Genomic DNA, 14,890 nt, shown 5'->3' on the forward strand with positions numbered 1-14,890 from the left:
TTCGTATGGAGAGGTACAAATGTCTTATCAGAATTGGTGCTGGCACGGCATGTACGAACTGTCTACACACACACACACAGAACAAACAAAAAACACATTTGCCTTACTCAACTGTATTATAATGCCAAAGGGCAAAATATTTTGCAGGGTTAAAACATTACCAAAATCTAGATGGCACAAATAACACTACATAGAAAACATAAGACCGTGTACATTGTCGTATAATAACCACAAAACTAGTAACGTCAGTGTTTTGGATTTATTGAAAATGCTTTGCAGGATCAAACTGTCGCCTACTTGTGCCCGCCGAGAATCAGGGCCCGAGGGAGGCCGGTCGGAAAGCGATGAGGCGGAGTTTGGCGTCGCCATAGCAGGATTCGGATTGTCTGCCGTAAAGCAGGTAAAAAAGAGGGAAAACTGTAGCGCATGCGCAGAAATGGTATGGCGCAGATCTGGTACCGGGTGCACGTCGGGAACTGATAAGGCTTGGTAAAATACAACATTTCACCTGCTTTTCTTTAATTAACGAATAACATAAATTCAATAAATAACATGGAAGATACATTCTAAGTTGCTTCATAAATATTAAGATTTGTGAACCGTTGCTTAATGTGACAAAGCAGAATAGCTGATGCTAGCAGCCATGCTAAGCGCCTGAACAAAACTAGTTGAATATTATCAACATGTTTTCCGTCGCAGCAACACGACCGTTGTAATTCTTAAACGTAGCGCAACAGTGCTAAAATATACTCACAAATATATGATATGATTATAAAGATTGCTCGAAACGAACAATAAGAGTGCTTCCAATAAAGGTGTAAATCACTTTGCTGTGCTAATTGTTCTAGAGATCAGTACAAATAGCATTTGTTGTTTGTAATTTACTGTCAATAAATGTCCCGATCATGAAGGTTCCAGATAAAATACGAGTTTTCAAACTGCTCTTAATTCAGCTGTTAACAGCTGCATGTTTATTATGATTTATTATTTATCTCATCAGCTATCTGAGCTGTAATTGAAGCTGAAGAGGAGGTCATGGATGTGCAACCTGCTGCAGCAGCAGCAGAACCCAGTCCAGCTGCAGAAGGCCACTGTAGCAGCACACCGGTCTGGGCTTTGCTGGAGCAGGCAACTCAAATGAAAACAGAAGGCAATGCCTTTTATAGAGACAAAAACATCCGCTCTGCCATTGGTCGGTACCATCGTGCACTATTGGTTCTCAGAGGGCTGGACTCGGAGGTGCTTTCCTCTGTGAAAGGATTTGGACCAGAGAGGCCTCCCCTCACCCCTGAACAGGAGGCTGCACTGAGAAACACACAAGTGGACTGCTACAACAACTTAGCTGGTAGAGAAAATTGTCAACCTTGCAAAGTGTAGAAGTGGTCCAGGCCAGAAAATTTCACATTGTCCTGTATGCACTTGTTTTTCCAGCCTGTTTACTGCAGAAAGAGAGCGTTGACTTTGCTCGGGTACGGGAATACAGCTTGCAGGTTCTGATGAGGAGACCGGATGATGTCAAAGCTTTGTATAGGGCAGGAGTAGCCGCTTTGGAATTGGGAGATGCACAGACCGCCAAACACTATCTCACCAAGGCCTGCAATGAGCAGCCTCATGGTATGAACGAGACTATGTTTGGCTCTTTTTCAACAGATGTTTTTTCTTTGTATGTTTCTAAATCTTTCAGTGTTTCATTCTCAGTCTTTAATTGTGTCTGAAGTGGCAGGCTAGTGGCAAATAAAGCACAACATTTGTGATCTGTTGCCTCTTTGTGGTGTGAATAAATCTGTTTAATTAAATTTGAGACATGTTTTTCTAGCAAACAAAAGTGTAAATGGGCTTTTTTTTTTAAACAGATGCCAAAGTAAAGAAGCACCTGCAGAGGGCTCAAGAAAAGCTGACCCAGGACCTGCAAAAAGAAAAAGCCATGTACAGAGGCATGTTTTCCTCCAACCTTAAAAGTGGAGAATCCATAAGCCAGTCTAGTAAAACTGGTGAAGTTTAGCCTGCCAACTGCTCCACAAAGACAAAAAGCCTCAATCTGAGAGACTCTTGTAGTATAATTTCTCACGGGCCAAGTGAAGAAAGTAAATACCGGCATCTTCATTGTGGGTGGATGAGGAGAGCGACAATTCTAAATCATCCCTAGTCAAATTAAGTGTTTTATGGCGAAGAAAGGCTGGTTGTCCCTGCTGAAAATAGAAACTTGAAAACATGGAATTTGGTTTCCTAGCAACAGACACAATATTGTTTTTCCTAAAAAAAAAAAAAAACACTTAAGTGAAACTTATTCATTGTAATATTCTGAGTTTTGCTTTTGCAACTGCAGATCTGACACATGTGAATGTTGATTTTGTATTATATGTTCCTTTTTTCCTTTTAAAATAAATGATGTCAAAGCTCTAAAAGGCATTTTCTAAAGCTACGAAATTTAGGAAGGTAATGCACAGTGCAAATATTGTCATACTTTTCTTTATTAAGTTGTCCTTATTGTAATTTATTATTTCAAAATCCTGAGCACAATATCAAGTTAAAGAATATTTGCTTAGTTTTGGTCATTATCTGGCAAATATGATTGTACTTCAAAGACAATATTGCCCATAAACAAAGAAGAGCATCACATTCTTACAATAGCTACAGTATAATCACTGAACAATCACAGAGCTGCATGCAGAATGGACAAATACATTCATACTGGTGGTTACATGATGCTTCAACCAATATGTAATGAAGCAGCTTATAGCTAATTTAAAGAGTTTATATTGAAGCACTTTATTCTACGGAGAACACCAGTACACCACAGTGTTAAGATGTCAAAGTTTTTGACACAGTATTGATACTAGGAATAGCTGAAACTCAAGGTTTGTGGCTTCAGCAGATCTGTAAAGATTAAACCCGTTTCTCACTCATCCTCAGTCACATTTCTTCACGAACCATGCTGCATACATAAGTGTTCTTACTTCCTGATCCTGGGAACACGCCTCAGTGCATCGTCAGTAAGGGAAGGTTGAGAAAAGTGCAATTATTTGGCTCTTAAAATGTCCAAATTTTCACATAACAAGTTTCTGAGGGGGCTAACTGTCTGTGACGGTTCACAAAAACACTTCCTGAATGTAAAAGAAGCCAAAACGGGATACTAAGTGTGTTGGGAATAACCCAACAAAACACTGGTAGAAGAAGGAACTAGCGGATGTCTTATTGCCTATTGAGACTAATTTATCTGTCACAATAACCATAAAACTTTGACGTTTAAATATTTAAATTAGGATGTTTCCCGCCACGAATGAATATTACAATGATTTCTGAGGTTTTGAACATAGCATATATGTATAAACTCCGATTATTTTACAAATATCACTTCTTGGATGGCTTTCGTTTGAGACTTAGGGACCTCATGGAGCCAAACACTTTCCTTCCCAGGTCCCTCAGCGATCGAGAGCGTTGTAGAGGCATCCGTGAAGGAGGAGATGGAGAAAATGAGGGGGATGAAAGAGGGGAAATGGAATGACAGCTTCCTTCCAGACTCTGAGAACGAGAGAGATTGAAGAGGCTGGCAGTAGAGGACAGGCGTTTGTCTTCCCCCTTGGTGCTCAACAGTCTAACCGCTTCGTCTCTGCTGACGTACAAGCCACCCTGGGCCACATCTAGTGAGGAGACCCAGTGTGCCTGCTTTGTGGTCTCCTCGCTGTGGTTCCGTGGCACCAGCAGGCCTTGGGACTCACTCCTGAACAAGGCCCTCCTGGAAAGCTTAAGACTGGAGCTACGTCTCTCCCCTTCTTCCTTGCCCCTTCTCTTGGAGAACATGGGTGAGTTCTGGAATTTTGACCTCCGGTCATTGCTGCTGGATGAAGCTTTCAGCCTCTGGTGCTCCTTCCTCCAGCTTCCAACACTGTTCCTCCTGCGACTGTAGCCGTACTCAGCTCTGTCCATTTCTTCCTTATCACTTTCTGAGTCTTTGCCCCAGAGGCGTGCTTCAAAACCTTTCCAGATTTTGTTGTTTTTCTTGGGTGTCTGAACTGTTGATGGTTCCTGCTCCTCACCCCAAATGGAGTTATAGTTCTCTCTCTTGGCATAACTGCTCACTGTGGCTGCCCTGATCAACTTGTGGGAGGCATGTTTTCCTCTGTAAAGACCCTCACCTTCTGTCCTTTTCCACCCACCACTGCCCTCGGGACTTGCCCCACTCTGTCGGAGCGATCCACCCCTTGGGTGGATGCCACCGTGGTCAAAAGGAGAGCTTCTTGTATTTGTGCGAGGCAAGGAGCACTGAAAGGGGGCATCCCGCCGGAAAACTGAGAGTGGGGTGGACCCTAGAGGGGATGGTTGGAGAGGGCGGGGAGGGGAATGGCTCCTCCGGTTGGGATGAGAGGCTGGAGATGACGCTGTAGAAGAGGGAAGGTCTGAGGATGATGGGATCTGCTGGTAATTGCAGTGTGAGGCATACTGGGAAGAAGGAACATGGATGGACTGGTAGGGGTGCATGGGACTGCTGGAGTGTGACAGTGGGGGGGTGAGGCTGGACTGAGACTGCGGAGAATGAGTGACACTGAGAGACAGCTGTATGGGTCTCTGGGGAGTCAGATCATTTAGTCTCATATAGTCAGCTGACTGCTCAGTATCTGTTGTCAAATAAGTTTTACTGTGACCCCTTGCCTCACCTGCAATATCTGTTTGGAAGCAGTCGATATCCAGTTCCACACCTTGCTCCATGAGTCCAATGACAACAGCCCTAGAAAGACCAGAGAGGCGCGAGATTTCCTCTACTATGTTTGAGTCTTCGCTTAGTTTGGGGTTGGACTCTTTGATCAAACTGCTGCGTTGAGACCCAGGAGTTGAGCCAGACTTTGCTGCAAGCACAGGTGGTCCAGTCTCCGGTGGGGCACTGTTGCTCCAGTCTAATGAACGGGAGAAGGCAGAGGATGACCCAAATCCGGGACAGGATCCAGACCCTGAGGTTACCTCTAGAGAACTACGATGGCTCAGGTTGCTTGGACATGTTGAAATGCGAGGCCGTGTTCTCAGTGCTGGGGTGGGTGTAGTAGAGGGGAACGACGTAGCAGAAGCTGTAGCAACATCTGTCTTCAAAGTGTAACTTTCCTTTTTGGGATTGTCCAACGCAGCCTGGGCAGAAATTGAACCAGGACTCAGGTTGAGGTTGAGGTTGAGGTGAAGATTTATGTTTAAGTCCTCTCCAGTGGCTGAAGGAAGGTTACCCAGGTTGATGGAATTCCTTGTGGCTTTTTTACCAGCAGCACTAAGGCTAACTCTGGCAGAGTTACCCAGCAATGACTTGCAAGGGGTGATGCTGAATGTATTACGGCTTTCAAAGGCAGAGAGGGACTGGGTGGAACCGTGATTCTTGCCTTGACTACTGAAGCCTCTGTGTGTTACCGGTGCTGTGGCACCCGCACTGAGATCGGAGGTGGAGGAGCTTACACGACTGTGGTACTGGCGAGCCAGTCTAGTGATGTACTGTTCCAGATGTGTGAAGGAAGGGGGCTGTTGAGACTGGACATGCAGAGGTGGGGCAACAATGGGCTCTAGTATTTCGTCTGATTGCGCTACTTCAGGACTCTGAGAGCCTGATTGCTCCTGATTCAGGAAGTTGAAGAGAGGGCTCTGAAGGGCAACGGCATGCAGCGGGCTGGGGTAGGAGTACACTTCTTTGGTCCGACGAGACACCAAGTCCATGCAGTAGCGCGGGTCCAGCTGGGGTTTTGGATGGATAGAGGAAGAGGAGGAGGGATCAAGAATAGGAAGGAAGGAGGAAATGAGAGAGTCCCCTACTCCTGAGCAGAGATCAGAGAGAAAACTGAGACCCGTTGCTTCAAGGTCACTTTGGGCTGCAAAAAGATGTTTTAAAGGAAACATATTAATTTCGTGATTATACAGGAAGTGTATTGTCTGCATGGTTAAAGAGATTTGGGTGATACGGAGAATTTGACTGCACTAGCTCACCTGGAACTGGTGTCTCTGCTGTTGTCTCGCCACCTTCCTGGGCTCTGCTCTGCTGTACAGGCTGCTGCTGCTCCTGTTGCTGCTCCTGGTGCTGCTCCTGGTGCTGCTGCTGCTCCTGCTGCTGCTGCACTGCACCTTCTGTCCAGAGGATGTCAGGGTTGTCAGCAGACAGCACAATCTGCTCCCACAGCTTTGGAGCTCTGGTTAGCGGCGCTGCTCCAGCAAGAGCCGCATCACTGGACACTGAGTAGCTAGAGTCTGACAGCGAGCTCCCACTTACTGAATAGAACCCTTTAAGAGAGGGGGGAGGGGGGAATCAGCACACAGGTCTTGCATCATATCTGTGATAAAATGCTTATACACTCCTACAGAAAGACAGAAGGTATGCAAGAGCAGAGGGGGAGGAATGTCAAAGTTGACTTGTGAGTGGAGATTAATCAGGGTTTGAAAGATTGTGAATAAGAATTTGGCAACCCAGGCTTAAATGTTGACTCACAGAGTGAGAAAAGCACACAGTGAAGTACACAAAAGTCAACGGTTAATGTTTAGTCAGGCTCTTCTTGCACAAGGGCTTTTATCAGAAGGCTTTAAACTATCAGAAGGCTCCAAACTAAGTGCCGTAAACTAGTGTTTAGTGTTGGGGGTAATGGGGTATTTACGTGCATACCTGAACTAGGTCTGGAGTCACTGTCTATATGGTTTGTACCACCGGATTCTGGCGTTGAAGGAGAGAGAAGGTCTGACGGCACATCCCAGGACAGAGTAGACCAGCGTGAGTTGTTTGCCCTGTTTGACAAGGACTGGCTCGTTCTATCACTTGCACTCTCATCTGGGCTGTTCTGATTGGGCAATATAACCAGATCTGGTGGAGACGGAGCCTGAAAAATAATGTAACATGTAATTTTATGTATAAACGTAGTACCATTTTCTTCTGTTCATTTTGCCATCATTGGTACTGCTTCAAGTGTAAACTAGGACCCCAGTGGGCATGGTATATACATTACTGGGACATATTCTCTAAACAGCATTGTGACAAAATGGGTGAGACAAAAAAAAAAAACGATTATGTACGTATGAGATTATATAACTGACAATTATATAAATGACAATTACACTGTGATTATTATAAAAAAAACAAGCATCCCCCATCTTCTGCTGAAGGCCAAACTGAACCTTGACACAGTAACTGTTTATCAACCTACCACCCCCAGTGTGAAGAAAAAGATAACGTCAATGTTCAGCTATGTTCCACAGCTGTGGAGGAGAGCCTTAAAACCAAAAACTAAGAGCTGGCAATGCCATTTTTCTATCTTTCATCCATCTATTACCAATGATCTAATCGTAATGGGGGTGTGCTGGAGTTTATATACCCTGAATTTGTTTTCACCCAAGTACTTTGGTTGTGGACTGAGGAGGATCAAATACTGCACCGGGAACAGCTGAGACAAGTACAGGACGAACATGCGACCTCCACGCAGACCCAGACCAGGACCAGACCTGTACTGCTAACCACAGCACCAACGTGCCACTTAAGGTGCTGCGTTGTAAAACACCTGAAGTACCTGGATTTTAATATATTAATATTAATTCTCTTGATTATAGTAATCCAGTGCTCTCTAAGTCAAACCATGGTGGCTGACTTATATTGTACATCCAAAAATTCAGTTACCAGAAACACATTCACGTGATGCTGCAACTCTTACCGGAACCTCCAAAAAAAGAGGCCCTATAGAAAACAGCAACAATAGCTTTCACCCCATCAAGTTGGCCCACTGCCTCCATTTCCTAGATTAGTCAGAGGTCTGTGGAGTAACCCCCTCCTCAATTATCCTCCCCCCCCCCCACACTCAAGAAAAGCCCCTGCATTATAGTGATCGAAGTCAGACAAGAGAGGCTCTGTGAGTGGCACTGATCAATCCTCTTGTTACTGAGGAAACAATATAGGTAGTGACTCACTGCTGTGGAGGGGGTTTTTTTGTGAGGGGGGGGTTGAAGACCAATGACACAACAAAGAGAAGCAGAAGGGAAGGAGCGGTGCACCGGGGACAGGAGGGAAGAGTTGCAGACTTTGAGGCTAATCTCCCCTTTTTCTGCAAAATCAGGAGCTTAGAGCAGCGACTCTCTCCGTTTTTCACCCCCCCCCCCCCCCTCCCTGGGATTCTGACGGGTTTGCCCACCTGAGTGGGTGACCAGAAAAACCAATGAGAGGGACCAGAAAAAAAACCTAGGCGCAGACTGAAAAATAAGAGGGTGAGTCACCGACCACGAAGGCAACACAGGGAGGGGGCGAGTGGTTGCCGGGTGAGAGAGAAGGGCATCTTAAAGGACCCCCACCTCCCCCCTCCCCTGACGAATAATCCCCACCTCCCACACTTCTGTAATATCCTCTGAGCCTGCACTCACCATAGCTACAGCTGCTGGCTCACTGCTTCTCCTCCCACACAGAACTACAACAGTTCCGGCGAAATCTTTAACTCAACGTGAACTCGCAACCTGGACTTTTAGTGACTCTTACAAGGTCTGAAAGTGCAGCTTTCGTATACTGCGAAGCCAGACTCAGTTTGAAACATCTGCCTTGATCCGATTATGTGGAGAAACCTCCCAGAATTAAAACGATTAAACTCATCATGCAGTGTGGCAAAAAAGGGATTATTCAGTTTATCACTGTTCCAATTTATTTATAGGGTTTTTCTATATTTATATCTGGCATTATATGGAGTAGTGTCTCATATAATTTCAATTAATGTCAATTATTCATAGCCACTCATCCTCCTCCAAAATCATATGCATAGTATCTTTTTACACTAGTGGGAACATTTATTGAACCTTCGTTTAAGCAAGTCCTGAGTTAACCACTGGCCGACAGCAGCCGAGAGTCGTGCTCCTTTACAACACGTGTTATAAGGTCACACAAAAGCCTTCTCCATTTTGGGGTCTCTTATATCATCTTTTTTATAGCAAAACTGCAGCTGTGGCTGTCATTTCTATGTTTCATCTCCCAAACTATAAATATAAATACAAATCCTCCACATTGAAACATTGTTTGAGGCAGATTCTAGAATATTCTCTTACACCAGTGCTTGATTGAATCGCATGAGGAAGACAGAGGAAGAGGTGGGGGTCTGCCCAGGGTAATATGATATTCCTACATGAGATGGAGCAGCCCCTCTGGAGTAATACGGAGGCAGTGCATTGGTCGATTAAAAGATAATGCTACAGTGATTGCAGCTGCGCCAGCAACACACCTCTTATCGTAAATGCATTACGTCATTCCAGTGAGGCGGACTGGTCAGCACAGAACCGGGTTCGGGACTCAGTGGTTCTACACAACGCAGGATCCTTCAGGAGATCCCTCAGGAGACTTTTCTATCACACCTTAAGCTGTCAACTTTACAGACTTCCTTTGTTTTGGTGAACTCAGGAGGATCCCGAGGCCAGGAACCAGAGACAAAAGCAGTCTCGCTCCACAAGTCAGAGTAATGGCTCCGTGTAAGATGATGCCTTCAGATGCTCGCCCTAATTTCAAAACAGGCTGCGTTTGGGACAAAGCACCCCAGAAGAGACATCCACACTCCAGATTAGTTCCTCAAATGTTTTGTTTCATCAACCAAAAACCTAAATCATCAACTAATCATGGGAGAAGCCACGAGCGCATTTATCAGACCTTTGTGTTCATCGCAGCAGTTGGAGTCTATTCGCTGCAGTTATTGTGGATGAAATTAAAGGGCACTTTGCATAATTTCAGTTTCTCCCACGTCTGGACCTCTCTGTGCTCTCAGCAAGGACAGATTTATTTTGGAACATTGAATGGCAACAATGTTGACTGTGTTTCACAGTGATGCTGCCGAGTGTGAAAACACTAAAGTTTCCTCCTCCAAGCCGGATTCTTCCTGTGGAAAACAGAGCATCTACATCTAAATTATGTACGTTAAAAGAACATGTTCATGCAAATGAAACATGGAGGGAAAAAAACCTGCTTGATTTTATAACCAGATGGCTGAAAAGATGAACACCGTATTGTCAAACTGCCTTCTTCTATGGATTACACCACTATACAGCCATAATAATCCTCACCTATTAAAAACCTGTTTGTACTGTATAAAGTCTGTGCTCTCCCAGCAGTCTGCTGATTAATTTTTAGCTTTAGCATAATCCACCTCTATTGTTAGGATCATCCAGCATATTCTCCCCTGCTCACTTTTACAACAACAGAAATAACTATTTGTATCCATTTATGCAAATGTTGTGTTTGTTCGGCAAAGGGCAGGCGGTGGGCAGAGCGCCGTGCCGCTCCTCTACACGCGCAGCCCGCTCCCTTCGGAGGTGAGAATGAGCAATAACGCTCGGCCTCTCCACAGGATGGAGAAAATACAGAGGAGATGCTGGGAGGTGGGCGGCGAGGACAAGCAGCACATTGTGAGGCACATGTATGCCCTCGATCAGATGCCGCTTCTGCGCTCACATAGGAAGGGTTCATTATTTAGTTTTATATTTAGTGTTGCTGTCTTCACTTCAGTGCAGCCTGTATAGGGACTACTTGGATAGACGATGACTCATAGCGCAACACTCTGATCTGCTAATATAAGGCACTCAAAGTGACTAATGGCATTATTTAATCTGGCCAGAAATTGGAAAATGTTGATGGAATGATGCTGAATTTGTTGCACTTTTAAAGATTCATCTCATTATTCTGTGACACTGTGCATAAGCTTGACCTGTTTAATGAACCAAAACCGTTAGATTGGTAGAATTGTTAGAAACAGTCCTACCGGTGCCAAATGTGGCTCAACAGTTTGCAGCTTCTCCTGTTCCTGATATAAAAACCCTGCTGGGTGCACTCACACTCGCCTTCGTCATTTCTCCAGTCGACGGAAACATCCTGGTGACTTCGTGGGTTCAGCTCTAGTTCACGTTCAGGAGCCGTTTGAGTGTTCAGGCCTCAGGATGGAACCTGGCTAATAGTTCAACCTTCTGCTCAATAATGAAAGAACTATACATATCAGTCAAACTTTGGGGAGGGGGGGTAACCTGTATATCTCCCTGCCTCTGAAACCTTTGATGCACCAGGACAGAGGGAGTGACAGTGATGGGTTTGCACACTTGCAATGTGATCGGTAGGTGATGAGGATTGACCGGATGGGCCAAAATGACCTTTGCTGCTGGAGAGCTTTACTGCTCACAGCTGGGAAATGCTGCAGTGTTTCTTTTCTGTATTGTTTCTCTCAGTTTAGCGTTTCCTCTCCTCTAACCTTGAGGTAGGGCATTGGGCCAGTATGCCAGGAACCTGCACTAGTAGCCTGACCTCAATGACATTTGCTCAACAAGAGCGGCACACACACTCATGCTGTGTAAAATGATCGGTCCGTGCTTGGATGATCTCTGGCACCATCTGACACGGTTGCGCAGCCAAACCCAGGGGCAGGGGTACAACCTATCTACTGAGCCATGGGTGGGTGGGGGGTGGCTCGTTGGCAGATGACGATCATCCCTGCATTCATATTTAATAATCTGGGCATGTAGAGATCCGTGCTGACTGACCTGTTGCCTGCGGGATGTCGCAGAGCCACGATTCGCGGCGCTCTCCGGGGTTCCGCTCTCCTCCACCGGGCCTGGCACGTCAGCGTCGGCGGCTGCAGGTGCTCGGGCTTCCAGAGCGGCGTCTACCATCTCCAGCTGTTTGCACCTGAGAACCTCCAGCTCCAGCACGCCAGCCAGCGTCGCCTTGAGGCGCTCGCCGATGCGGACGCGCTCGGTGCCCGACCAGAGCGAGTTCACACAGCTGCGGCGGCCGGCCATCCTCGTCGCGCCCGGACGCGCCGCGGACACCCCGCAATGGTCGCGCAATGGATAAGGAGAATAAACTGGCTAAGCTCCTGATCCAGGAAGAGCCTCGCAGGTCCGGACGAGCAACATATCAGCAGTTTAAAGGATTTCAGCGGATAATAACGCAATCACCAGCATCCGTGAGGTGCCACGCGTGTGCAGCTTCACTCACTGGCAGATAATGTGACTGAATCCACTGACACAAAGGAGTAGCATCACCCAGCCATGTCTGATAACAAACCGGCTTGATCTCCCGATGGCACCGTCTATTTCATGTCACCCATTCGCTTCAGAGTAACCATGGCGCTGCGCTCCGCACACTGCGTCCCCGCTGAGACAATGCAACGGGGGCTAATAAAACGTTACATGTGGAAGCTGGTGGCGGAGCGGAGGAGGAGCCACTGCGCCAGGAATGCGCATGGATTGGCCGGGGAAGTTTTTCAAATGGGGGGAAAAATTCCCCCCGAACGTCCAACTTTGCACTTTACAAGATGTCACCGGACAAACAGTCACATTCCTGCGGCGTTTCCACAGAGGCGGTGAAGGTGTAGGGTGACCTCATCGTGCCATATATTTGTCACTGTTATTGTCATTCTAAAGGCTCAAATATCCAGCAGGGGCCTCGAAACCCTTGAGGGAGAGAATAGGCCCGTGAGAAAAGACCTATTCCCCCCCGAAATAAAAATGAATGACGTCAGATTCCGCTATACTGAGACTTTCAGCAGTTATGAATGTCACTGTGACAAACCGGAATGTGACTCTATAATTTATAGCAGCCATGATCCTTCCCTCACTCATGCACCTGTTTATTCCAGGGCCTCGATGTCCCATTTATTCTAAACCAGAGCCGCAGCAAGAACTAACCGGTTTCACTTGGAAAACGCAAGTTATTGCTATTGCTGGCGAAGCTCTGAATTTACTCTGTATTGCTGACGTGTAGATCACGTGTGTGTACTGAGTTCTGCACTTTTGAGAGGCGCAATAGTCGCTTCCGCCAGAGCCCTTATCAGCCAAAAGAGGGCGCTCTTCGGCCACCACAGCGCATCCGTCTCACTTTTGCTTCTCCAAGCTGATGACTGAGGACACATAATGATGCATTTCAGCACAGTTGAACACCTCCACATGCTCCACTATGCAGCAGGTGATGCAAATGGATGAACTCTGATTCCAACTTAAAGCTCCAGTGTGGTGTCGAACAAAATTTCATAACTAATTGAAATGCCATGGCCCTCAAAATGTGCTCAAAAAATCTAACAGCTAGAAGGACCTATTACTGTTACATGCAGTCTATGCCCTCATTACATGTCTGCCTTAATGTTTGCAAGCTGTTCGAGACGGCGGCACCACAATTGCACGTAAATGTGAAATTGAGCTAAGCAGGGTACGTGAATGTGTGAAACTACAACACACTGCTCCACCCACATCGGCCCGCCACCACGAGGAGCACGTCTCTAACCCTAACCCTAACCCAACTCCTCCTGTCTATTCCTCCTATAAAACCACGGTGCCCGGAGCAGCCTGCTGGGGTTTGCTGACTCTCACCCGAGGGGACTTCACTGTCATCCTGGGCCAGACCATCACCACCATCCACGCTGCGTCTGTCAGCACTGGTCTCTGCAAACTTCCCCTAAGGATCAGACAAACATGGCTCCTTTTGAAAAATCCATGGAGATGATGCCCTTCAAACAGAGGAAATGCCTCGGTAATAACCTATTATCTGTTTATTACATTGTTGTGTTTACATCTTTTTTTAAAAATGTGTGTCTTTCTAGAAACAAGAAAAGATGAAGTGTGCACCATTCGCTCTAAATTCCCCAACAAATTGCCTGTAAGGTTCCACTCAATGTTTTAAATGTAAAGCCATCAGTTTTTTTGCTAACAGCATAGTCGCGTGTTTTTGTCTTCAGGTAATTGTTGAACGTTACTTCCGTGAAAAGACCCTCCCCCTGCTGAACAAGACAAAGTTCCTGGTTCCCTTTGAGCTCACCCTGGGTCAGTTCCTGTGTCTGCTCAGGTAAATGATTTGCACCCATTTGTGCTGGCATATCTTTGTCCACCTCTCGGTCACCTCTCCCGCATCTGTCTCTGTCAGGAACAAGATTGATTTGGACTCCTCCAAGACTCTCTTCCTCCTGGTAGCAGAGAAGAGCATGTCTTGCATGTCCTCCAGCATGGGAGACATTTATTCCCACCACAGAGATGCAGACGGCTTTCTCTACATCACCTACGCCTCGCAGGAGATGTTTGGGGCGCCTGGTCGGGGCTGCCGAGCCGAGCCTGCGTAAAATCGACAGAAAGAAAAAAGACGAGCCAGGAATGAATGTGGTGGTTCTTACCAGGGTTTAGCACTTACGTCCTCTACTTCCTCTGGCAGGCTGTCACGGGTCCCTTTGAAAATGTGAAAATGTGGCACTCAATGAAAACATGGATGTCAATTTAATGCTGCTGATTTGTTCTGTATCCAAATGTACGACAGGAATAAATGCTTGTCATTTTAATCTGCTGTCGTTGTCCTTTGTGTGATATTCAGCATCTACCCAAAAAAATGAAAAATCAGTGGGAAACCTATGGAATACCTGGAGTTAACAGTTACATTATAAATGCGGGCCACTTCTCTTCATAAATGGAATTAATAATTACCACCTCAACATACAGTAGGTTTAATGAATGAAATAATTAATAAGTGGTTCCTTTGGATATTAAAGAACCATTTTTTGGTTCCAGGTGCTTTTTAATTTTAATTTTAAAGCATCAATCAATCACTCCTTTTCCACGGCCTTTCAGGTGCCCCATTCCTCACCTGCCTCCGTGATGAGCCACTCCTTCCACAGGCCCCTGCTATATCAGGCTGGCCCATTTAAGCTGCTGCGAGGGTCAGTGTGTCAGAGGGCCGCAAGAACTATTTTGGGACACACGAGTGACCCAAAACACCGAGGCAGCGGGCTGACGGGAATTCAGATGTTAAACAAAGAAACAGAAGGTGAACTGTGTAAACAGTGGAAGAAATGCAGGGAGGAGGGGAAGAAGAGCGAACACCCTGTTGAAGACAGGAAAAAGGAAAGCCTGTATAGAGGAGATATACACAGGCATGAGCAGCCATACCTCCCCTCAC

The 14,890-nt window shown here is 46.1% G+C and overlaps 3 protein-coding genes across 4 annotated transcripts; 2 read left to right on the plus strand and 1 right to left on the minus strand.

Annotated features, from left to right (window-relative positions):
• Nucleotides 1–342: 342 nt before the first annotated feature.
• On the plus strand, nt 343–2,405 carry ttc9c (tetratricopeptide repeat domain 9C). The gene is made up of 4 exons (XM_057042293.1): nt 343–489; nt 1,001–1,345; nt 1,432–1,614; nt 1,854–2,405. The coding sequence occupies exons 2-4, from the start codon at nt 1,036–1,038 to the stop codon at nt 2,000–2,002; spliced, it is 642 nt and encodes a 213-aa protein (XP_056898273.1). The 5' UTR covers nt 343–489; nt 1,001–1,035; the 3' UTR covers nt 2,003–2,405.
• Nucleotides 2,406–2,453: 48 nt separating this feature from the next.
• On the minus strand, nt 2,454–12,114 carry si:ch211-168f7.5 (uncharacterized). Its single transcript, XM_057042272.1, has 4 exons — nt 11,494–12,114; nt 6,623–6,833; nt 5,956–6,246; nt 2,454–5,840 (listed from the first exon to the last, which is right to left on the minus strand). Exons 1-4 carry the CDS (start codon nt 11,749–11,751, stop codon nt 3,352–3,354), a joined length of 3,249 nt encoding a protein of 1,082 aa, XP_056898252.1. The 5' UTR covers nt 11,752–12,114; the 3' UTR covers nt 2,454–3,351.
• A 668-nt stretch (nt 12,115–12,782) lies between these two features.
• map1lc3cl (microtubule-associated protein 1 light chain 3 gamma, like) lies at nt 12,783–14,276 on the plus strand. 2 transcript variants are annotated; one of them, XM_057042295.1, is made up of 5 exons: nt 12,783–12,919; nt 13,296–13,480; nt 13,551–13,606; nt 13,686–13,792; nt 13,871–14,276. In XM_057042295.1, exons 2-5 carry the CDS (start codon nt 13,423–13,425, stop codon nt 14,061–14,063), a joined length of 414 nt encoding a protein of 137 aa, XP_056898275.1. In that variant the 5' UTR covers nt 12,783–12,919; nt 13,296–13,422; the 3' UTR covers nt 14,064–14,276. The 2 variants fall into 2 exon arrangements, with proteins under 2 accessions (XP_056898275.1, XP_056898274.1); XM_057042294.1 differs by having other exon boundaries at nt 12,815–13,159.
• Nucleotides 14,277–14,890: the final 614 nt, after the last annotated feature.

Source organism: Takifugu flavidus, chromosome 9, assembly GCF_003711565.1.
Source record: "Takifugu flavidus isolate HTHZ2018 chromosome 9, ASM371156v2, whole genome shotgun sequence".
NCBI classification, from domain to species: domain Eukaryota; kingdom Metazoa; phylum Chordata; class Actinopteri; order Tetraodontiformes; family Tetraodontidae; genus Takifugu; species Takifugu flavidus.